At 54.1% G+C, this 23,778-nt stretch overlaps 1 protein-coding gene across 5 annotated transcripts in view; it reads right to left on the reverse strand.

Annotated features, from left to right (window-relative positions):
* Window positions 1-785: 785 nt before the first annotated feature.
* Window positions 786-23,778, reverse strand: part of IQGAP3 (IQ motif containing GTPase activating protein 3) — a 52,153-nt gene continuing 29,160 nt past the window's right edge. For 4 of the 5 annotated variants that reach the window (XM_057726767.1, XM_057726756.1, XM_057726746.1 and 1 more), the window contains 25 exons: window positions 23,559-23,680; window positions 23,293-23,456; window positions 21,501-21,591; window positions 20,432-20,599; window positions 20,202-20,341; window positions 19,927-20,097; window positions 16,765-16,848; window positions 16,536-16,607; window positions 16,366-16,435; window positions 13,323-13,531; window positions 12,166-12,318; window positions 11,708-11,871; window positions 11,141-11,365; window positions 10,154-10,294; window positions 8,420-8,504; window positions 7,759-7,991; window positions 7,257-7,389; window positions 7,055-7,157; window positions 6,341-6,467; window positions 5,146-5,233; window positions 4,185-4,397; window positions 3,552-3,718; window positions 3,141-3,242; window positions 2,608-2,716; window positions 786-1,926 (listed from right to left, as the gene is read on the reverse strand). In XM_057726767.1, the coding sequence (XP_057582750.1) occupies window positions 1,813-1,926; window positions 2,608-2,716; window positions 3,141-3,242; window positions 3,552-3,718; window positions 4,185-4,397; window positions 5,146-5,233; window positions 6,341-6,467; window positions 7,055-7,157; window positions 7,257-7,389; window positions 7,759-7,991; window positions 8,420-8,504; window positions 10,154-10,294; window positions 11,141-11,365; window positions 11,708-11,871; window positions 12,166-12,318; window positions 13,323-13,531; window positions 16,366-16,435; window positions 16,536-16,607; window positions 16,765-16,848; window positions 19,927-20,097; window positions 20,202-20,341; window positions 20,432-20,599; window positions 21,501-21,591; window positions 23,293-23,456; window positions 23,559-23,680 (3,448 nt within the window). In that variant the 3' untranslated portion in view covers window positions 786-1,812. The remainder of the gene's footprint in view (window positions 1,927-2,607; window positions 2,717-3,140; window positions 3,243-3,551; window positions 3,719-4,184; window positions 4,398-5,145; window positions 5,234-6,340; window positions 6,468-7,054; window positions 7,158-7,256; window positions 7,390-7,758; window positions 7,992-8,419; window positions 8,505-10,153; window positions 10,295-11,140; window positions 11,366-11,707; window positions 11,872-12,165; window positions 12,319-13,322; window positions 13,532-16,365; window positions 16,436-16,535; window positions 16,608-16,764; window positions 16,849-19,926; window positions 20,098-20,201; window positions 20,342-20,431; window positions 20,600-21,500; window positions 21,592-23,292; window positions 23,457-23,558; window positions 23,681-23,778) is intronic. The other variant, XM_057726783.1, reaches the window with a different exon arrangement.

A 23,778-nucleotide genomic window follows, 5' to 3' on the forward strand; every position in this document is an offset into this window, starting at 1 on the left:
AATTGCGTTACACTCTTGTATATGTGTGAGAGTTTTAATGATGACTGATCATGTGTAGAAACTTGCATCCACTGCTACATGTCATTGTCACCCAGAGCGAGGCTGTACTTGAAGTCTTTGCTGTGACATATTAAGGGGGGGAGAGGATGTGACTGAGATTGAATGTGACAGCAAGACAGATCCTGAGTGACAGAATGGAACGGAGTGCAGGAAGACAGGCTGCACCAAGCAAACATGTGTGCGCCAGCCCCGCAGGGGCTGCTGGGAGTTCAGAGGTCAAGACAGGTGGTCTAGCTAGACTGTCCCCTCCTCCAGTCCCTCCCTGCTTCCTGAAAGCTGGGAGGAAAGGAGGGGGGCTTTCCTTATGGACAGGGGATTTTGATCAGAGTGTAGAACCCGTGATACTCAGGGGCTGTGGCTCAAGCACCTTTGGTGTCATCACCCAAGGCTCAGGAAAACAATCTGCTCTAAATGTGTGCAAAACGGGTGGAGTAGAAGCCAGACTGGTTTCTCCTCCTTTTGGCTTTAGTCTTCAGAGTGGCCAATAAAAGCAGAACTGAAACCTAAGCATTCCTTCCTCCTCTGTGTCCCCCGGAGGAGGGAAGAGAGGAATAAACGCCACATCTCATTAAGCATTGATGAGCTCAGGCAGGCAGAGTGGGCCCACAGTGGAGGCAGGAAGGAGGCTGCAGGAAGGACTCCCCAGCTCACCAGGGAAGATCTGTCCCAGAACTCAGGGGCCTGCTCTGCAGGAAATGAAATAAGGGGTTAACAGCAGATGCGGGGGTAATACCTGCTTTTATTAAAGTGAAATGAGAAGGGCCACAGGGACAGGAAGTTGGGTAGATGTGGGGACAAGAGAGAGACAGCGGCAGACAAGATTGCAGATCTATGGAAACTGACTGGCAGAGTCAGCTCTAAGGCGCAAGAATCCCGAGGGTGAGAGACGAAAGGGAAAGACTGCTCCTTGTACCGTATGAAGCTGAAGGAATGAGATCTTAAATATGAGTAACACAAGGTGATTCTATATACAAGGTATAAAAGATTGGCACGAATGTTAGTTTGAATAGGGAAATGAGAACTCTTTCTCTGAGCTCAAAAAGAAAGAATTAAAGCCATGATTAAGGCTGCACAGAGTGTAGGAGAGAATAAACACCCTAGTGACCCACACGTAAAACAGACTGTAAACAAAGGAATGAGATTTGGGGTTAACGGAGGGTCACCTTGCCTAGGCCTCCCTGGGGGGACAACCGTGTCACAAGGCCACGTGGGCATTAACGAGTGCTATCCGCCCGGGTGAGGGTGAGGGGCTGGAGGGCGTGAGGTGTCACAGCAGCAGAGCAGCCTGGGCTTCAGCAGGGCAGGAACACACACTGCTGATGAAGGGGGAGTGGGGACGGGGAGCCTAGCCCGGCTTCGGGGTCTGTGGAGAGAAGGGAGGCAGCGGGAAATCAGGCCTCCGGGGTAGTGCTTATAGTACTGGGAGGGCAGCAGCGGACACAAGAGCAAATAGCCTTCGCGGGTCAAAGGGCAGGCCCCAGGTTCATCCCCTACCATCTGGCTAGAAAACCATGAGGTTCTGGGACTTAAAAGCCACCCAGCTGGACTCCGAGGCAAGGCTCACTTGAGCCAGTTAGAGTCCCTGCCTGTGGCCAGGTAGACAAACTCTTCCCAGCTGGGGAAAGGGTGAGACTCCTTGACCCTTGCCCAGTCCTCAGCTCTGGGTGTCTGCAGGGAAGTAAAGTAGTGCATTAGTGTTAAGAAAAGCATCCAGCGTGGTAAGAAGCAGTTGGGTAGCACCCAGTGCATCTATCACTTCCGCAAGAATTTCTTGTTGAGGAGGAAGATGAGAAGGTTGACGTTGACCTTGGCCTTGTTGAAGAGTTTCATGACAGCCACACCCTCGTACTGGAGCTGCAGGAGGTCCTAGGAGGCAGGGAAGGGGCAGGGAGGGGAGTTTGAAGGTTTCTCACTGGGGCCCAGCCAGCCAGTTTACAAAGCACTAACATCTTGGAGCCTTACGCCGTCATCCAGTGGCACTGGCCACTGACGTGGGCATTGAAACCCCCTTCACAGATGAGGAAACCAAGGCCAAGAGACAGGTACAGTGACTTGACCGAATGTCAATCCAAGCAGAGCCAGGGCTTGAAATCATTTAAAAGGCAAAACAGCAGAGCCAAAAAAGGTTTGGATTTAAAATCACTGCTTCCCTGAACACTGGTCTATGACTTAGGCCGGCTTCTTAACCTATTAGCCTCAGAGCCTGTAAAACAGGGAAAATGCTTGAGAGCTTCAGAGAGGATTAAATGAGGTACTGTGTAAAGCCCCTGACATGCACTAGGGCTTCAGATATTAATCCTGCTCGGATGTCGCCAGCCCGCTCCACTCTCCTCATGCTTGGCGCTGGGGTCTGTGTGGGGACACGGGGACAGAGAGGCGTGGGCCACACAGACATCACCTTCTCTTCAGGAACAGACGATATGGACTGGGTGGGGAACAGAGCTGCGGTCACCCGCGGCCCCGGGAAGCCGGGCCAGCCTGCCATCCTTCAGGCTGGCACCTAAAGCCCCTCGGGTGCCTTGGGGGCTCGCGGGAGTGTCCCCTCACCTGATAGTGCAGCTGAAACCGCTCCATGTCCACACCCAGGAACTTGGCCTTTACTTCGAACGTTCCCGCCTCATCTCCAGGGCTGAGGTCAAAGATCACATTTCTGAAGCTATCAAGAACAGGATTCAAAACGGGGACCCACTGCCTCTTTCCAGGGCCACAGCCCCACTCTTCTGCCCACTGCTCATCCCAGGCAGCGCTGCGTGTCACCCAGAGCCAGGCTTCGCCTCTATCACTCTCTCCTCCCAATTTCACTTCTGCTCACCACACCTGAGCTCTTTTCTCTGCCTGGCCCTCATCAGCTGTTCTCTCCTCCAAGACGCTTTCCTAGCATCTTCTGTCTTGGGGTGTCTAGAACTGTGGCAGACCACACCCACTGCCCTTAACTCTCTGTCTGGAGATGTCCCGTCTTCCTCATCATCCTAATAGTTCCTTCAAGGCAGGGACCATGCTTCTCCTTCCCTCCCACCCGGTGCCCAGCCCAGGTTAGGGCATGGGAAGGGTCTGACAGTCTGCCCTCCGAAGACACATACTGAGAGGTGGGAAGATCTTCAATTTCCACCAAGACACCCTTCTCCAGGAGCTGGGCAGCAGTGTAATGGAGAGATGGCTGCTTCTTCCCTTTCCTGGAACTCCTGATGAAGAAAAGGCCTCAGAGAATTCATCTAACAAACTCTCCAACACCAGAGACGCTAGTTCCCTCTGTGGTTGGTAGGGAGGAAATTAGACCCCGAGGAGACTTCTCACTGGTGGAAGACAAAGGAGGGGGCTGCACTTGAGCCCAAGACTTTGAGAGTGAGACTTAAAGACCAGAGCCAGGGAGGGACCATGCTGTGCTCGGGTGACATGTCCCTTTCAAAGCAGGGAAAGAGTGGGGCAAAGGTCGACATGGGCAGGAGGAGAGGTCACAGGTCACGTTCAAAGTGCAGGAAGGGAGCACCTACTTGCAGCCAGGGGCCAGGTGGTCCAGGCAGGCTCGGATGTACTGGCTGTAGTAGTCGCCTTGCTCCTCATAAAAGGTGGTCTTAGCGCTTAGGCCCTGGAATGTGGTCTGCAGCTTCACCAGCTCTGCTTTGCGCCGCTGCCGGTGCCTGCGCTGGTTGCAGATGTCCTGGGGTTGGGGGCACCAAGGGAGGGGTGAATGGACCCTTCCTGGCAGGAAAGCCTCAGGTTCTGACTCAAGCCCAAGAACAACCCACTGTGAGGATCTTCAGGAAAGCAGAAAGAGGAAGATTTCAAGGCTGTTTTCCCTAGGAGGACATTCTCAAGGACTCCATCCCAAACCCTCGAAGGATGTCGTCAGGGCCTCTCCCCCACTGAGGAGTAATTGTTCCACAGCTCCTTGTTTTTTAGTAAAAGACAGTTTCAAGAATACTCCCTTCCCTGACTAATTTTGAGACCTCTCCTTCAAAAAGGACCCTCGGAGGTCACTTGGCCTTCCCCTGGCTGGTGACAATTTTGGGTAGGCACTTACCAGGGAGAGGCCCGTCCTTGAGGTGCCAACACTACAGACATGCGTGTGCAAACACACACGCACACATGCTCTCCCCACTCAACCCCCAGGCCCAGGCCGTTACCTTGGCCAGTTCGTCCACCAGCCCCTGGTAGCCGTCTCTGGCACTGACCAACCCCAGGCCCTCGAGTCGGCGCAGGTTCCGCAGGACGCGCCGTTGTTTCTCTGCCAGCGGCAGGAGGGAGTGAGCTGTCAGCGAGCGGTGTCGTCGCAGCGGCACTGGGGTCTGGGCCTCACAGGCCTGGCGTCGGCCCATCAGCCGTTTGTGGGCTGCTTCCTGGGGGGCAGGGATGCTTGAGGGGTCTAGCAGGCCCCACCATTCTGCCCCCAAGCCACGGGTTCCGGGGGGAGGGGCGGGGCGGGCTGACTTGTAAAGAGCATCAAAGTGTACAACCTCATAGACGCCGAAGGGCCTCGGGGCCAGCACGGAGGAAGACGGCCAAGGGAGACCCGACGGGAGCATAGAGTAAAGGATTCCGGCAGACACTGGCTGCGACTTCCCAACAGTGGAGCTTTGTGATGGCTCCAGGGGATCTGGGGGCACCTCCCTCCTCTGTCCTGTGTTTCGGGACAGGCCTCTACGGGCCGTCCCCACCTGTCCTCTGGGAAGCCCCTGGCTGAGTCTGTACTCCAGCGGGCCCCCTACCCCTCACCACCGTCTCCGGCCTCCAAGCCCGCAAGTGGCCTGCTCCCTATGCTGAGCGCCTGCCCTCCCGTGCCCTTCAAGGGAGGCAGCCCAGACTGCCTCTCCGCATCCCCAACAACTCCTAGCGCGGACAGCAGGGGCCGGGGTCCCTGCAGGGCTCACTTGTTTCAGTGGGGAGTGGGAAGGAGGTGGAGTCTTGGGACTCTGCAACCTGAGGGTCTCTGGGGGTTGGGGCAGAGGCCTTGCCCTCCAGAGCTCGCATTACTGGTGAGCACGGGTGTCTGCTTGGGGCCGACTGTGGGTGGGGTCCCGGGGAAGGAATCAGCCGTGCTGGTGGGGTGTGAACGAGGCAGTACCCGTGGGCCAGCCTGCCGCTCACCTGCTCTCTGGAGGCCGAGAGGGACAGGATCTCCTTGAGGGAGTCCCCGGAGTGGAACTGCATGATGTCAGCCAGCATCTGCTTGGTGCTGCAGGAGGAGGGCAGCGATGGGGGAGAGGTGAGGGACGGGGTAGGGTGTGGACATGAGGCTGGCTACGGAGCTGAGTCAGCGGACCCCACCCCACATCACGGCTTCTAGGGACGCTTGGAGGTAAGGAGAGAAAGCGAAGGCGGAAGGTGTTGTGAGACCACAACCAGGAGGAAGACCCAAGTGCGTTAATGGCCTGTGATACAGAACTACCATAGTTCTGAACACACTGTGCTCTCTTATACCTCTGTGTCCTTGGCCTACAGTGCCTCCCACAAATGATCTTCCTTTGAGTCCTTCAGCTGAAGGACGCACTTCCTCCTCTGTGAGACCTTTCCCCACCTCGGTGTCCCTCTGAGCTCTCACACACCTGACACCCGCCTCCCTCGTGCTGGCTGATGTGTGCTCATGTCTAGCCTCGCCCCACTGTAAGGCCTTCGATGGCAGGACACAGCTGAACACCCAGCTCAGGCTTTACTGGGTGAATGGATGAGCAGAGGGGCTGCCTTGTTGGCCAGGGGATCAAAGTGCGACCTGGCTCCTCTTCTGCCTGGATGAGCGGCCCAGCCCTGCTGGGGGTCCTCCCTCCCCTTGGCAGAACTGGGGATGAAAAGCTCCACGCCCATCTCCTGACCATCGCTCACAAAGACAGCGAATTAGGACACAAGCTCCTCCACCAGCTGCCTGTGGGACTTCAGGCAGGTCACTTAACCGAGTTTCTTTCCTCCACTGGAAGGCAGGGAAACTCATCGACCTCATCGCTTGTCCCTAAGATTAAATGATGTATAAGAGAGCACTCAGTAAACAGCACAACAGTACACAAATGACTGTGTGGCCAAGGTCCTAACTATTCCTTTGCCTTCAGCCACAAAACGACTGTGTGGCCAAGGTCCTAACTATTCCTTTGCCTTCAAGCCACAAGACAGAGCAAAAAGCTGAGGCTGCCAGAAGGAAGAGAGCTGAGACCACAGCAAGGGGAAGGCGGGTGAGGCTCCAGGAAGAACTTTCTGAAGGATAAGAGAGCCCAGGGAGAAGGTGGCACGGCCACCCCAGAGGAGCCACCTTACTGGCCTGGGGAGGCTCAGGGGGCCGAGGCTGCGCTCCCACCTCAGCAGGAGGCTCCGGGCACTGGGGTCAGCGGCGTCTGTCTCTAGCCCTTCAAACTTGTTGGTGAGCGTCAGGGACACTTCTAGCTTGCTCAGATCCACGTTCCCATCCGCGGCTACGTTCTCCCCTGAGGCAGGTGAGGAAGGAGAGAGACTAGCACACTTCCACACGCACACACGGGGCCTTGCTCCACGCGCCCCTCTTTGAGGAAGATTTCCCACGCAGCGCCACCCTGTACCTTCAGCCCTGAGCACCAATGGAAGGGCTGTTGCCCACAAAGCTTACCCTTGCGTCCCCGGGGCTGTGCCTCTCAAGCCTGGAGCTCCTGGCTCTCTCCTATCTGCCACCACCTCCACCCCGCCCTTCCAGCCCCGTAAGCCAGCTTCCCTCCACTCCATAGCTCCTGAAATCCCCTCTCATCACAGACAACTTTTGGGACCCAGAACAGGCCCTATCCCTCGATGTCTCTCTCACGTGATTTAACTGGCCATTTATATGATGGCACGGGGTCCCCTACTGTCTGTCCACTTTCTCCATATCAGTCTGTGTCCATGTGTCCATCTCAGGACCAGAGCGAGAGAGGAGGGAGAGCATGTAACCAGCTTCCCGGCACATGTCCCAGACGGAACAGAAACTTGAGGGGCATGTTCCCAGGCCCTGCTCAACTCCCTGCAGGCCCCCACCCCCACCCCAGCTGTTGAGGACGGCACGCACCGATGAGGTCAGGGATGGTGGGCAGCTCCCCAAGGTCCTCCAGGAGCTCGTGCAAGGGGTCGAGGTGATCAGGGGCGATCCAGTCCTGGTGTTCTAGCAACAGCTGTAGGATGGAGGGAGAAAAAGAAACGCAGAGTTTGAGCCAGGCCTTCCTTCCAGGGCCGGCCCACCTACCCGGAGGCCCCTGGTTGCAGCCCCTCACCCTGTGCGTGTTGACCAGCTCCCCCGCGGTGATGTACACCACAGGTTTGGCCACAGCCACCATATCTGAGTACTCATCCATCGCAAAACGCTCCTCCGGCTCTGGCACCTGGCAGGCACGGCAGACGAACCTCCTAGCTCCAGAGGAAGAGCGTGTGAGAGGGTGGGGCGGGCCGGCACCCCCACACCTCTGTTCCCATCAGCCTTCCTCTGGCCCTCTCCAGTGACTGCTCAAGCCAGCTCTGACTCTCCAGTCTTGGCTCCAGCCTCTCTGTGCTGCCCTCCCTGCTTTCCTGGTGGCCCCTCAAGCCAGCTTCCCTCAATAGTCCTCTTCCCTCTCCACTGGGGAGTCCTTCCAACAAACCATCCTCCAGCCCACTAACTAGACTCTTTACCTCTATGCCCCTCCTCTTCACGGATTTGAGAGGGGAAGTGGTACGTGAAAGAAGATGGGAAGCGGAAAAGAAGGGCACAGGGAGGAACAGGATGCCAGGACCCAAGACCTGAACTTGAGGTGTGTCTCCTCCAGATAGTCATTCAAGACCCGCAGGTGCGGGCTCTCCTTGGAGAAGGCCTTGCCCGCCGCGGCATGCTGCAGGAGTTGAGCCACAGCCCCCAGGGCGTGGCGCTGGGGGGTGGCCAGGGCGCCGCCCGCTGCCATGGCCACAATGTCGAAGGCGTCGGGGGCCACTACAGCCGGGTTCAGGAAGCGGTAGTACAGGAGGTTCCCTACGACCTGAGGGCAGAGGAGACCATCGTAGAAGCACCTGGGGTCCACCTCCACAGCCCCAGGCCCACTCTCCCAGCTCACCTGGCTGGAAGGAGCACCTGGTCAACCCCGTTATTGTACAGAAGAGAAAACAGACCCAGAGCAGGCCGGGAACTTGCTCAAGGTCACGCAGCAAACTTGAGCAATAGCTGGGACTGGAACCCAGATCTGACAAGTGCAGGGTTGACCACTGTTAACTCATATCCTGGATGACTATCCATCTGCTACCTGAGCCCTGCTGGTGAGCCAGGCTCGACTGACAGAGTGGAGAATGCTTTCCTTCTTGGCTTTTTACAGCATAGGGTTTTCTGTCCTTCTGTCTCAGTCTAGGGGTTCACAGGCACCATCGGGGCAAAGGAGAGCGCGAGAGGTGGGGGATGGGAGACAACACTTGCCTTATAGACCTCATTCTCTGTGGCGTCGGGGAACTTCTCTGCCAGAGTTGTCTTCAGGACCTTGGCCACATATCGCATCCCGTAGCTGCAGGCAAAGCAATAGGTGCACTAGGGCCCTGCCCACCCACACCAGAGCTGAGCTCAAGCACTGGCCCTCCCCTATCCACAGCCAGCTCCCTGCTGCCTCCCTCCAAACAGCTCTGGGCCTTGTCCCTCCCTCCTGCCCTTGTGTCAGCACCCAAGACCAGGGCCCTATCATCCACTAAGCTCTCATGCAGCCTCCAACCTAGCCCAAGAGCCTCTTCTTTGGCCCCCTTTAGTCTCCCCCGGGGACGACCCCAGACCCCAATATGCATCCTGCCTTCCCCACAGAGACCCCTTTAGCCTGTACCTTAGGTGTCTGACACCCACAGTCAGGCCCCATCCCAGGGCAGCCCGGGAGGCTCTGAGGCAGCCAACCCTGTCTGTTATCACAGAGCATCTCTGAGGGGCCTGGTCTGGGCTAGAAGCAGGGGCGGAGGGGCACAACGAGCTGGAGTGGAAGCACGTGGTCCTGACTCCGCCACTAACCAGAGATGTCGGCTTAGGCTGTCTTGTTCCCCTTATGAGTTTGTTCCCTGGTCTGGAAAACGGGAATGTCATTCTTGCCCTCTCTACCTCAGAGGGTTATTTTATTTATTTATTATTTTTTTTTAAAGAACTTTTATTGAGATACAGTTAATATACGATAAACTGCATATATTTAGAGTGTACAATTTGGTATCCCAATCTCCCAATTCATCTCCCCCCCAAGCCTCCCCGCTTTCCCCACGTGGCATCCATATGTTTGTTCTCTACATCTGTGTCTCTATTTCCGCCTTGCAAACCGGTTGATCTGTACCATTTTTCTATAGTCTGCGTCTATGTGTTAATATACGGTACTTGTTTTTCTCAGAGGGTTTTTATGAAGACCAAGTGAAGTTATGTCTGTGGAAGTAATGGTAGAGTGCTGTTCAGCATGCTAGACTTTACTATCATTATTATTCCTATTGTGGGTGTGCCACCTACAAGTTTAATTAAATACCTTTAAAAGCTATTTCTACCTGCTAGGGCCAGGGACAGACGTTTACAGCTCGTTGCGTATCTTCCTTTATCAGTCCTAGGACAACCTTTGCTGAATCCTAAATTTAAATCTTTAAGCCAGTCCTCCAGGTTTGGGGAGCAGGGTAATGAACTCCGTGGGCTCCCGTCTCCAGCATCCCCACCCTGCCCCATGCACCCCTGAGCTCCAGAAAGGCTGGCTGGCTAAGTGATGATCTAGAGGAGGCCCACCTTGTCAACATTTTCAATCATCTGTTTTTCAAAAAATAATTATTGGCTAAATTTTAAGAAAGGAAAGGACTTTGATAAAGTGCTTTACTGGTTTGAAGTTTTCTTATTTTTGACTTTGTGGACTGAAGAGTTTTACACTGTCTACCATTTGCACTCAGACAGTAATACGTCCCCATAATCACTTGAGGTTCCTTTCTCTGGCCCAGGGATGTCCTGACTGCCCACATAGACCTGCGTGCTGTCTTCCAGGGCAAGTCTCTAGCAGGGGCTTTGAGCATTCTCCACCCATCTCCTGAAGTCCTTGAGCAACCCCAGCCCAGTTTCCCTCCCTGCTTCCATCCTCTGGGCCGCTCTGCTCTCCGCAGTGTGGCCTGGCCCTCTTGAGATCCTGTGCTTAGGCTGCTGTGGGGCTGCTGCACATACGGAATTTGGTCCACAGATGAGATGATGGCTGCAAGGAACTTATCAGTCATGGCAAGGAGGTTGCGGAGGGAGATGTCCAGTCGTCTCTGGACCTCGGGATGGCTCAAGGCCTGCTCTGGGGTGACATCGTAGGGCAGGTGGCTGTGGGCAGAGAGACCAACTATTCTCCAGAACCCCCTCCCAGGGCCTCCCCTCCCTGAGGCTCTGCCCCTTAAACTCATCTAACAATGAGACCTCATATATACATGCTGAGGGCAGCGCAGCCTGCTTACGGGGTCAGGCCAGAATAAGAGAAAGGGCTCAGGGAGGATGAAGGTGACGTGGGTGGAACAAGAAAGAGGTGCAGCACCCACGGGGAGGTGGAAGAGTGTAGGAGGACTTGGAGTCTTGTGGAAAGATCCTAAGGGGAACCAGAGGAGCCCAGGGTCGCCCTGCATGTCCTTGGTAGTTGTGCTGGTGGGGAAGGCTGGGCCAGGGCCTTGCGGTACTCCCCCCCACCCCCATACGCCTGCGTGCCACCCAGCACTGTCTGCTCTCCTCGACGTCTCCATTTCCCTAGTACCTATGCACCTGAGTTAATGCCTCCAATGTATAAGGCCAACTTATTTCTTCCACTATCTCATTTGCCTATTGTCTACAAATTTGAATATTCAACTATATTCCTATCAGTAAGGAGTCCATATCCCAGCTCCCAGTAAATCTGACATATCATTTGCAAGGCCTGACATGGCAATTAAACACATTTGCATATTCATCTGTGTTCGTTCTATGTTAAGCGCACCAGGTCCAGTGTCATTTACATCAGTTCCATGTTAATTACCAGAGGGGGTCTAAAGGCTACCTTACTGCATCCTATAGGGCTGGTGTCATATTTGCATAAATCAGCATGCTCATTTATATGCCACCTTCAAAGCACCCTCAAGCTTCCCCAGGGAGGCCCAAGACTGAGCTGATCAGAGAGAGCTCTGCCTCTGCCCGTCTGCTCACCTGCGCTGCCCTGTCTGGGCCTCGGCCTGGTTGACCCAGCTCTTGTAGAGGTGGACGGGGTCTGTGTGGACGCTGAGCAGCTTGTCCTCCAGCACGTCCTGGACCACCTTGCCCAGGATCTCCCGGAGGGCACTCTGCCCCCGCCCGTTACGATAGAATCTCACCACCAGCCTCACCACCGTTGGGTTGCCTGTCACCATGTCCTGGGGCTGCTCCACCTTTGACCTGTGGATCAAGAGGTCACTGAAGCTGGTCTCTTGCCTCTGTGTCAAATAGCTGCTTTTCCTCTTGAGATTTTTGGCTCTTTAAAGCCTGCTCCGGTATCCCGCCTCTTAAGGAATGTCCTGTTATCTCTGGCTCAGCCTTTGTGCGAACATGTCAGCACATGTCCCCCCCCACCTCATGCTGTCCCAGGAGGTGCCTTGTCTCCATGGGGGGCAGAGAAAAGAGGTCTTCTGATTCCATTTCTACTTTGAAACCTCAGTAAATTGTCACCTTGTGAAGGAGCCAATGGTGGTGTCTCTTAACCCATTCTTCTCCCCATTCCTTTGCATCTGGAAAACCTACTTGATTTCCTCCTGGAGTGCTGTCTTGAACAGCTGGAGCAGGAGATAGGCCTCTCGGCGGTTGGAGGCATAGTTGTACAGACTGAAAATCACTGATTCCATGAACTTGGTGGTTTTGTTCTGCGGCATCTGAAAGATCAGCTTGGCCAGGTAGATGGGTTGAGTCTGTAAGCAATGGGGGAGACAGGAATGGCTGATAATGCACCCCGAGGACTGGTGATCAGACAAAGAAAGGCTTTGCTGATTGGAACTTGGAATAGAGAGCACGTCACACTTTCTCAGGGGTACTGGGCACATTCCAGACAAGTGAAAGGAGGCAGTCCCTTTCCCTTGGTATCAGGCATTAGGATTGTGGGAAAGGACACCTTACATGCAGGCAAAGGCACAGACATGAAGGCCTCAAGGTCCCAGAGCCTCAGGAGATAGTAGAGACATCTCCTTCCAAAGTCCTCTGCTCACCTGGAGCAGGTAGAAGAGGTGTTGGTAAGCTTCTAGTTTCTGCCGTTTCTCTTTGCTCAGCGACTTTAATCCCTTCTGCTTGTCCAGAACCATCATATCTGACAGCTGTTCCTTATTCTTCTTGGTCAGCTTCTTGCAGTGGGAGACCACCTCCTGCAGGGGCGGGGGAGCGGGTGATACAACCAGCCCAGGCCAGCACAGAGCATAGAACATACGGTCTACAATCAGAGCCTTGAAGAGCTAGGGCTTTCTGCTGTTCAAGGTATTGAAGGCATGAGCCAAGGGAGAGAAATGGTCACAGGGTGGGAAAGGGCCTCCTACTGCCAGGAGACTCTATCTGGCACCTCTGCTCTCACAGGCAGAGTCCCCAAAGACAACTGGGTTACCAGACTGAGGCACCATGTCTATTAGTTTCTGCTGTTATTTCTTATAAGGCTGTTGCAGATTTGAGGCAGAGATATCACTCTATCACTTCCACCCCGTCACTGCATATTTGTATGAAAGTTTAAGAAACTTTCATATCTATTTTTACATTTGGCCTGGTGAGGTGGGCGTTCTCCTTATTCCCACTTTACTAATGAGGAAACAGACCTAGAGATTAAACGACCAGCCTTGCAGTCCCATCACTAGGAATCAGCAGAGGCAGACATTCTAATTTCATGTCCAGGGCTCTATCTACTACATCACGTGCCCCAACAAATTACTAGAAGGGTAGAGGACCACTGTACAAGGACCTGAGCCAGGTGATAAAATCCAGACATTTAAAAAAAATATTTGAGGGACTTCCCTGGTGGTGCAGTGGTTAAGAATCCACCTGCCAATGCAGGGGACATGGGTTCAATCCCTGGTCCAGGAAGATCCCACATGCTACAGAGCAACTAAGCCCGTGCGCCACAACTACTGAAACCAGCATGCCTAGAGCCCGTGCTCCACAGCAAGAGAAGCCACCGCAGTGAGGAAACTGCACACTGCAACGAAGAGTAGCCCCCACTCTCTGCAACTAGAGAAAGCCCACATGCAGCAACAAAGACCCAACAAAGCCAAAAATAAATAAATACATACGTTTAAAACATTTGATTAGCAACCAGACAGTGGCTAGCATCACCTCTCCAGAGGCAGCTAGGTTTGGGGGAAGGGTGGGCCGGCGGGCCCCTCACCTGCAGGGTGATCCGATTCTTCACCAGCAGGCCAATCTTGATGTCCATGAGATTGAGATCCTGCTCCAGCTGCTGATTGGACCGGATCTTCCTGACCACCTCTTCCTGGAGCTTCAGTAGCTCTGCCTCAGCCAAGAAGTCCTGCTGGCTTTGATTCAAGAGGTGGGCAAATCTGCGTACCACACTGAGAGGGGGATGGGGTGTGTGGACTGGCAGGAAGGGAGGAGGCACCAGAATTAGACATACCCTCACCAGAGGCTTTCTCACCAGCCCCCTTCCCCAGTAATCCCCCCCTCAGTGTCCATTCTGCTGGAGGCTAGCAGGTCCCCGACCCCAGTCCTTTTCTTACTAGTTCTGCCTGCAGTTGGAGGGGAGTGGGCAGCCTCCCGGTCAGTCCTGTCCCTGAGCTCATTATCTCATAGCCAGGGATGACATAAGAGCTGTCCTTACCCTGCCTGGATTCGCCCCCACCCTGGGCCTATCTCAGTGACCTCCCACATCAAAGTCAGAGCCCTAGCATCCTCTGATGGTCCCTTCAGGCCCCCCTATTCTGATTCATTCCCCACTCCTGCTGGGCCGACTTACTCATCCTTCAACCCAAGTTCACTTCCACCTATCAGCCTCCACTCAGCCCTGCCTGACCCTCACACAACCCTCCTGTCAGAAGTGTCTGCGCTGGGGAAGCACAGATAGAAGGAATGTTCGATGGGTTTTATAACATAGGGAGGTCAGAGCTAGACGGATTCTCCTTGAATCTCTTCTGGAATGATATTTGAGCAAAGAGAAGCCTCTGAGCTAAGCTATGGGGAATGCAACAAAATAACAACTAAGACATATAATATTCTCTATGGAACAGAAACTGTTCTAAGTGCTTCAACATACTTAAAACAAGCCTGTGAGGTCAGCACACAGTTTATTACAGATGAAATCACTCAGGCACAGAGAGGGTAAGTAACTTGCCCTGGGTTACACAGCTAGTAAGAAATGAAGGAGTCAGATTTGGAAGATGAACAAAACAACTAGGCCCAGTCCTTAAAGGCAGTCCAGTAAGGGAAGCAGACAAATAAACCACAACTCACTACAGTGTGTCAGTGCTCTGAGAGGCACAAGCATGGGGACCTTTGGGAGAGTAAAAGCGGGCCACCAAAGGCCACCTATGGCGTGCAGAAAGGCTACCCAAAGGAGGTGAGACCCAGCCTGACATCTGTGAAGAGGAGGTGAGAGGGAGTGCGCGTGACTGTTTTAGGAAGTGCTGGGAGTCTGTCGTGTCTGGAGCACGGTTCGGAGGGTGCAGGTGGTGAGGCACAGGGCCGGGGGTCAGTGAGTTCAGAGGTGCAGGGAGAGGCCGGATCTGAGTTTCAGAAGCTGTGCTTAGGAGACTGGACTTTATCCCCAGGGCAGTAGGGGGTCTCTGCCAGGTTTTAAGAAGGAGAGTGACAAGATCACAAGGTGTAATGGACTGATCTGGCTACCGCGTGGAGGACAGATCTTTGAGGAGTGAAGAGTGGTAGAACCAAAGACAATTGATGGCATCTTGGATTCAACGAGATACAGCACATTAACTCATTTAATCCTCACAGCAATCATACCTGATCCTCATTTCCATTTTATAAATGAGAAAATGGAGGAAATAAAGAAGTTCAGGAACTTGCCTAGGGCCACGTGGCTCGTAAGTGGTAGTGCCCTGAGTGGAGCTGGGGCTAATGATATTGGGAGCAGACCTGGGGAAAACAAGTTCTTCCGGAAAAACTACAAATTGAAGAGAAGAAAAAGAAGATCAAGGATGGTCAGGGCATTGGTATTAATGCAACAGCAAAAGAAAAAACAGAAAGGGCCAAGCTGGGCGGAGGTAAGGAGAGAAAAGCAGCTAGCTGCCCGGAAGCAGATGGGCCGAGTGTTTGTGGCCAGAGAGGGGCAGGTGGTACTCCTGCCGGCAGGACAGGGTGGGAAGAAGGACTAAGGAGGTGAAGGAGATGATTCTTGAACAGTGTACTCAACCTTGAAGCCCACAAGTGTAACCTCTGGTCCAGGAAGGAAAGGGGCCTGCCTCTTTGGGAACCCATGGGTTGGAGGCAAACCTGGAGATGGACCACTAGTCCACTTCACCAAAAGGAGGGGGACCTCCAAGGCTGGGTTTCTGGGTTTTAAGGATAGGAGCCAAGAGCGGCCTAGAAGGACCTCTTTAAGGCCTTAGATGCATGTCTAACTACTGGGAACCATGGGGCAGGAAGATGGAGCTCCCTCAAGTGCTCCTCCTCCAGTTCCCTAGCACTACAGAGAGGACCCCAGGTGCCTCGCCTGGCTTCCTGTGTGCTGCGCCACAGAGGGAGGGAAGTGGAAGAGTCATGGGTGAGGGAAAAGGGCAAAGTGGGGGAAGGCTGGAACTCTAGGGAGAGAAGAAAGATCCATCCTTCCTTCCTTCCTTCCCTCCCTCCTTCTCTCCCTCCCTCTCTCCCTTCCTTCCTTCCTTCTTTCCTTCCTTCCTTCCTTCCCTTCCTCCCTCCTTCTCTCCCTCCCTCTCTCCCTCTCTCTCTCTCTTTCTTCTTCTTCTTTTTTTTTTTTGTTGTTGTGTGTGTGGTGTGACAGGAAGATAATCTAAGCCTGGGACAGAGGTACAGGTAGAACCCGGTTAGAGAGGCTCTTCCTGTGAGAGGCTGTTACTGGGGTGGGGCAGGTGGGCTTTTGTTACCACCCGTGTTCCACATTCCTGCGCAGATAACTTGTACCTTCCCCTTACCTACTGTGTGACCCCAAGAGGGATATCTAGACCTGCCTGACTCTGGGGGGATTCCTCACTCTCTCATCAAACTGGGGGATCTGCAAAGGCAGGAGCACATCTCCTCATTCCTCCACCCACCCTGGGGCCTCAGGCATGCTCAAGGTTGCGGATATCTGCTGCTGGTGAGAGAAAAAGGCTCAAAAAGGCCAGACAACTTCTCTGAGGTCCCAGTTTGTGAGCTGTGGGATCGTGTGACTTTCTGCCTTGCTAACTGTGGAAAGACAGACACTTGCACATACAGAGGAGGGAAACCAGGCAGTTTACCTAACATCCTGTAGTCATCCCGGGCTTTCCTGGCTCGGAAAAATGCCTGGATCTTCACGATGGAGTTAACCTGTCGTGAATGCAGATGGGAAAAGGGTTGCTGGCTGCCTGTGCCCTGGTCTCATGGATAAAGGTTGGGTATGGGGACGGGGGAATGGGGTGACACTCACATTCTTCTGGAAGTAGCCCAGACGCCTCCGGTACCGCCTCCGAGCTGCCCACATCCGGGCCCAAGCCTGGATCTGGGGGCAGAGACACACTGCCTCAGAGCTCCAGGCTCAGGTCCCACCCTCAGGCCCTCCAGCCATCTCTAGAGGTCATAGGAGGTGAGAGGACTAAAAATTGCTCTCAGAGTGTCCTTCAGGAGAGATAGGAACCCAGCCAAATCATGATAGCTACCTTGATTACAGCATTCGTGTTTGCTCTTAAATATTGCAACCGTTCCAGGTAAATCTTCCGCTGTCTGTAACCCCGCCAATGAGCCTGTGATCAGAAGGCAAAAAGAGGTAACCTCAGCTGGCACCTGCTGGCCTGAGCAGCTTATGGGAAAAGCCTCATCTTGGGCTTTCCAGGGAAGGGGGTGGGGAGGCAGGAAGGTAGAGGGGGAAGGGGAAACAGGCCCTGTTCTCAAAGAACTTCCAGCTTCATGGGGAAGACAACACCTGCACGTAGCCAACCATGCCCTCTGCCACACTCCCTGGTCCCAACACACACACACACACACACACACACACACACATGCTTGCACCATGCAATCAAACATACACACTCATGCTAACCAATACCTCATCACAGAGACAACTGTAAAAATACACGCGTAAAAGATACTAATAAAGCACACACCTACTCCCCAACCTCACCACAGTATGTACCATACCCCCCACAGCATACTCACCCGCCCATAGAAAAGACTACCCGCACGCCATCACACACTCCGCAGCCTGGAGAGGCGCATGGCGGCAGGGGTGGAAGGTGTGTGCAGGCACAGAGCTAGGTGCCCACCATCTCTGCCAATGGCCACCTGGGCAGCAGGTCACTCATGCTCTCATAACTCACCCTTCTCTTTACAACTCTACCATTCAGCTCCGAACCCCAGCTCTAAGCAAATCTTCCCTTCAAGGTCCCCAGTAATTCAGCTGCCAAGCTGATGCCTCTCCCCGCTGACTAGTCTGCTGCAAAGGGTCTAAATGACCATCTCATCCATAAATCACATCCCCTTTGGTCCCTAAGACACAAATCTCCTGGCTCCCTTCTGTTTTGGTCTCCTTCCTAGGGGCCTCTTCCCTTTCACGCCAAGCTTGTGTGAGATTAATTTTCCTAAAGCACCACTTAGGTGCAGGAAGACTCTGTTTCTTCCTGCCCCAAAGTTTCCAGAAGTTCTCAACCATCTGACCCCACACTCCTATCTGACTGTCTACTGATCCTACTTCCTTACGGATTTTAGCCACTGCAGACATTTCACTTTCTTCTAAACAAGCCTTATGATCTTCTGCCCCTGAACCTTTGCACCCACCCTCACCCCAGCCCTATCTTTACCTACTGAAATCCTGTTTTTTTAGGGAACACATGAAACATCTTCTGAGAGCTCAGGCCCTGGAGGACACTCTGCCACTGACATTGTCATGGTTTAGTGTGTTAAGAGTATCCCCTTTCAGCCAACTGTCCTCCCAGCCCTTCCTAAGCCAGCTCTCCTGGCCAGGCTTTCCCCTAAGACTTACACTGTCCTTCTGCTGGGAAAGGATATAAAAGAGGCAGCATGGCCCCGTGATACCAGCTGTCCATCTTGGAGCCTGGAGGCCAGGAAGCACCAAGTCTGTGCCTTTCCTCAGCACTCCTTCCTCTCCCACTCCAGGTACTGCCTGACATATTGTCGGTTTCTATAGGGAAAGGCAGAGGGGTCTCCTCTCTGCTCTTACCACCTACCCACCCCCATGTGTCTCCTCCTTAAAGAGAAGGTCTCCCATTCTGGATTGGTCAGAATTCAGGACCTTGACTGAGGTTCTGGCCAGGGTCAGAGCTCTCAGGAGAGATTAAAGTCTAAGCACACCCAAACTGCTTCGTTTCTGACTCTCACCCCGCCTAGCTGGAGAGCAGGTGGCCCGGGTCTCTGGGCCCCGTCTCCCTTTCTCTGCTTCCCAGGACCAGGCCAGAGCCGGCACAGCTCCAGGCTTAGTAGCAAACTCGCCTTCTGACGCTGTCTCTTCTCCCACTGTTGGTGTGGCTTTTCTGTTCCTTAATGTTGGTGTGAAATTCCAAGCTGGGCTTAGGAGGGAGGAATCCCTATGATTCAGACCACTAAATGCTGATTATGAAGGTTCTGTTTTGAATTTTGGGACCAATGCCCCGAAGTTTAACATCTCATAATGTTTCCCACCAACAGAGTGGGTACTGTAGTAAGTGCTACATGTGATTTTCCTCCTTTACCCTCACAATCAACACGAAGCAAGCACCATCATTATGAAGGAGGAGGCTTAAGGCACCCAGAAGTCGTAGGACCACAAGGCAAACTGCAGCCTCTGACTCCAAAACCTGAGCTCTGAATGACCACCACATGTCCCAGACCATAATCAAGGGCCGTCTGCCAGTGTCAGTCTATGCTTCTGTCTCCCTTGGGGTTCTCTGGTATTATCTTTGTGTTCCTACTATTGCAATTTCACATCCACTGTATTCCAGTTCCTGTGATGGGAGAGACGTGATCACTCATCTGTGTCTCTCTCACCCATCTCTCACCCTTGCCCAGTGCCAAGTGGCATCCTTTACAGATACTGGGCATTCGGAGGTGTTCATTAAATAAAGTCTCTTTACACCGCCAACATCGCCACGAGGCCCTCCAGGTCACATCTGCCTGAGGAGGGCTCTGTTTGCTCAGCTCCCATCATTCCTGGCTTGTAACGTGCCTGGGCCCAAGGCCTATCTTTCCAGCTGGCCTCATGCCCCAGTTATTTGTGGGTCAGTCTCAGAGGCCACACTGGACCATCCAAAGGTTGGAAGAGTGAAAATGGAAAGGGCTGGCTGGGGAGAAAACGTAGAAGTTCTTTGCCTAAGGGATTCCACCTCTTTTCCTAACCACCACCACCACTTCACGACCCCTTTTCTAGTCAGGAAGTTCTTCTGGTGTCTCTACCCTGATGTCTCACTAAATCTTGTTCTGCTCTCCCCGTGGGGAAGCTGAGAAGCAGCTCTCACACTCTCTGGATGGTGACAATGACAGCAACTAGCATTTGTGCCACGTTCTTGCCGAAATGCCAGGCGCTGTTTAGATATACTCTAGAAGCGACCCCAGAACAACCCTGTAAGGTGGGTGCTACAATGTTCAGATTCCTAGTTTTCAGATGAGGCATCTGGGAGAGAGTAATTGCTGAGGTCACACAGCTACTTCCCTCTGGTAGAGCGGGGATTCAAACCCAAGTAGTCTGGGCTCCAGAATCCATGCTCTTAACCACCACTGCTCAGAGGCCAAAAGATCACCCCAACTCCACTCAGCAAAAAGGAAGTAAGGAGGAAACCCCAAAGCTCAGCAAAGTCCAGGCGCTGAAGCCTCAGACGGCCAGAGCCTGCCACCTGGATCTGGGTGACTGCTGGGAGCCAGGTCCTCAGAAAGTGGGAACGTTCAGCAAACTTCTTCCGAGCGAGGAAGCCACGGAGGCGGGCCTGGAGCCGGATGATGAAGCCCACGTTGGCCTCCCAGAGCTGCCGGCGGTCGTGGGCAGCGGTGACCTTGGTGACGGCCGACTGCGGAAGTAGGAGAGAGAGCCTTTGGTACCCTGGTGGGTGGAAGCCTCTCCCGCAGAAAACTTCCCATCCATGAGCCCCCTCCCTTGCACGGGCCCGCCAACCTGGATCTCCTCCCGAGTCAGGTGGGAGGTGTTGAGGCGGCAGCCGGGCGGTCGTTCCCAGGTGCCCTGGAAGGTCTGCAGATGGAAATAGTAGGCAGTGCCGTCCTTCATGTCGTGTTGGACCCAGAGTGCTGTACCTCCTAAGAAACCAAGTAAGCAGAGGAGGCTCAGAGGTGGCAGGAGGTGGCTGGGGCAGGCAGAGAAGAGGAGGAGCAGGGTGAGGCCACTACCTGGGCACCGCTTCTTTGCCATGGCGTCTTCCAGGACTCGCTGGTAGCCGTCGGCACAGTCAGGAAGTACCCCTCGGAGGCCCACGGAGGGGTTCCTTAACACCCGTTCTGTCTGGGCTGCCTTGCCCTCCTTGATGGCCTGATTGATGGCGGCCACACCGAGAGCCACTAGTAGGGCATCGGGAGGAAGTGATCAATCTTTCCCTGAGCTCCTCGGAGGGGCCCTGTCCTGTCTATTGGGAAGGGATGCAGAGAAGGAGGACACAAAACCACTCTGTCTGATGGAAGGGACAAGGACATCCCAGGATGGACAAGATGAAAAGAAGCGGCATGCAGCTGTGCTTGGAGGAAAAGGCAGCAATCAAGGACGGCTTCCTGGAGGAAGGCAGTGTAGGGCTGGGCTGGGGCTTGGTAAAAGGAAAGTCAGCTTGTACAGAAGCTCCAGGGCAGGATATGGTCAGAGAGCCTCAAGACAGTCTTTTAGGAGGAGAATAAAGTCCAAGACGTGGGGGGAGTTGATGTAGCCCCTGCCTTCCAGTCACTCACAGACAGACAGATGGACAGATGGACTCCAGACACTGCGAACTAACACCATCAGCACCCCACACCAGAACACCAGTGTCTATTTGTACTGACCTTGCCTACTTTTCCTCAAAGCCAACCCCTCTTTGCCACCTTCAAGACTAAACATCCTCTAAACAGAGCTGACTCTTGGAACCCAAACTCAAGCTACCAGTAGAAAATGGGGTGAATTTTTGACCCCCACATGGTTTCACATGCTCCCATTGAGGGGGACAGTGCACGCAGGAAGGCACAAAAGAGGCAGTGGGTGGACTATGGGCTCTCGACTCCTGAGGATTTCCTGCCCAGCTGACTGCTAGGAAATCCATCGGAGGAGCAGCCCTCCCGTTCGCGTTCCAGCCTGCCTCCCCAGAGAGGGTGGAATGGAGGAGGGGTAACTGGGGAGGCTACCTGATTGTCTGCGCTCCCGCTGAGCCCACAGCTCCTCGCCGCCCCCAACCCCTGTCCCCTCCAGTCCTGCCCCCCACTCCCACCCTGGCCCATTTACTTCTCTGAGCTGTGTTCGTGTCCTGGTTGGCTCTAACCACTTCCTGGCGGATCTCTTCCAGCCACAGCACGGCTCCAGGATCCCCTGTCACCTGGAAAATGGAGAGAGATGGGACGAGATGAGCGCCTGGGCTGGTCTCCCCAAGCCCAGCTGCCCAGGTGAGCCAAATTGCAGGCTGACCCTGGGAGCCACAGGGATAACAGTCTCCACTCCCCTCCACTACCCTGCGTGGGCACGGCCTTGTGGCTCCCTTGGATTGCTGCCAGGCTCACAGGGTTCTTTCCTACCCTGCTTTCAGGCCAAGCGTCACCTCAGCAGCACCCCCAGAACCCTCTTAAACCCTCCGTATCCATCACCCTCTCGACAGCTCACTTCCCTGCCTGTGTGCCTCAGCTGTGTCCAGGGAGAGCCCATGCCGGAGGCTTCACCTACCAGCCCCTCCTCCCCACTCCCCTACACCTCAGTTCACAGCTTCTCAGCCTGATCCTGATCCTGACTTCTGCCTTTTCCTTCCCATTCCTCTCCTCACTCCTCTGCTGCACAAGGCAGTGGGAAGACTGCATGCGACTACAGGTCGAGTGCACTTGTGCCTGCCACGCTGCCAGGCTTTTCCCTCCCTTGCTTTACCCAACCCCAGACTCTACTCCCTCCCAACTCTCCTCATTAATAGAGTGAATTTTCTAAACTAACATTTTATTGAGTGCTGTGTTCCAGGCAGTGTTCTAAAGCATTTCTTATGAACTAACACTGGTAAAACACATAAGACAATGATTGGAGAACACTGCTTGGGAACAGAGTGAGAACTCCATCAACATTAGCTAGGGGACTTCCCCGGGTGGCGCAGTGGTTAAGAATCCGCCTGCCAATGCACGGGTTCAATCCCCAGTCTGGGAAGATCCCACATGCCGCAGAGCAACTAAGCCCATGCACCACAACGACTGAGCCTGTGTGCCACAACTACTGGAGCCTGTGTGCCACAACTACTGAAGCCCGCGTGCCTAGAGCCCCTGCTCCACAACAAGAGAAGCCACCGCAATGAGAAGCCCGAGCACTGAATGAAAGGTAGCCCCTGCTCTCCACAACTAGAGAAAGCCCTTGTGCAGCAATGAAGATGTAAATACAGCCAATAAATAAACAAAATTAAAATGCAGGAGAAAGGTGAAAAAAAAATTAGCTAGTACTCTTGTCATCTTATCTCACTTAAACCCTGTAACTCTGAGATAAGTTCATTATTACTGTAAGCTTGTAGGTGAGGAAACTGAGGCCCGGAGAGGGGAAGTAACACGTGCAGGGTCAGGTGTCAGGATGCAAACTCAACTAGTCTGGCTCAGGAATCCTAGCCCTTAGCCACTCTCTACGCTGGCACCTGCTCCGGGTGTTACAGGTTCAAAACCCTGCCACATTCTTCAACTCACTTGGTTTTTACCCCCATTCCAGTAGATAGGTAGGACCAGGGCATGTAGTATTTTACCGATGTATAAGGAGAGCTCAGGGACATTAGGGATTTGCTGTAAGTCACATGGTCACTGAGTGGCAGAGCAGGGAACCAGCCCGGGTTCTCGGGCTCCCAGACCTGTGCTCTTCCTGTGTTCAAGGCTCCCACCATTCACTCTGTGCTGGCAACCAGAGCTCTGCCCTTCCTCCCCATGGCCAGATCAGAACTCCCCTTGCCTCCCATCCCCAGAAGGGAACTCTGTCCATCAGATTTTCCAGGCTGCACACTGGGCACAGCCCTACCCAGGGGGATATTCTGCCTGCTCTGTTGACCAACCCAGCCAAGCCCGAGCCTCACCTGGGCCTTCTGCTTTCTGGCTGCCACAAGGAGGAGATGGTACCGAGGGGCAACAGGAAGACTGACATCGTCCAGGCCAGCCGCGGGAAGCAGAAGTGAGGAAAGGGTCTTCTCAGGGTTGTTCTGGTCCAGAGCCTCATTGATGAGGCTGACTGCAAGGACCTCTGGGAAAGAGAGATCTAGGTGGGCAGAGGGCCCAGTCTTATGGCTAAGGGATGGGGCTGTCCGCATTGGTCCTTCTTTCCCCAGTCCTGGACTCCACTCACGATCAGTCTCTTCCTGGACCTGGGCGTTGACCTGGCTCACGGTGGCCTGCAGGTCATTCCAGCTCAGGAAGGCCCCATCCACTCCACGCACCTGTCGCAGCTTCACCAGAGCATCAAAGTACCTGGCAGCAAGGTGAACGAGAATGAGGTGGGTAGCACATACATTGTCTGCCGACGTCAGGGGAAACTTGAGCACTACTTTTCTCACTTGACTTCCAGG

The sequence above is a fragment of the Hippopotamus amphibius genome, chromosome 1 (assembly GCF_030028045.1).
Source record: "Hippopotamus amphibius kiboko isolate mHipAmp2 chromosome 1, mHipAmp2.hap2, whole genome shotgun sequence".
Lineage (NCBI taxonomy): Eukaryota > Metazoa > Chordata > Mammalia > Artiodactyla > Hippopotamidae > Hippopotamus > Hippopotamus amphibius.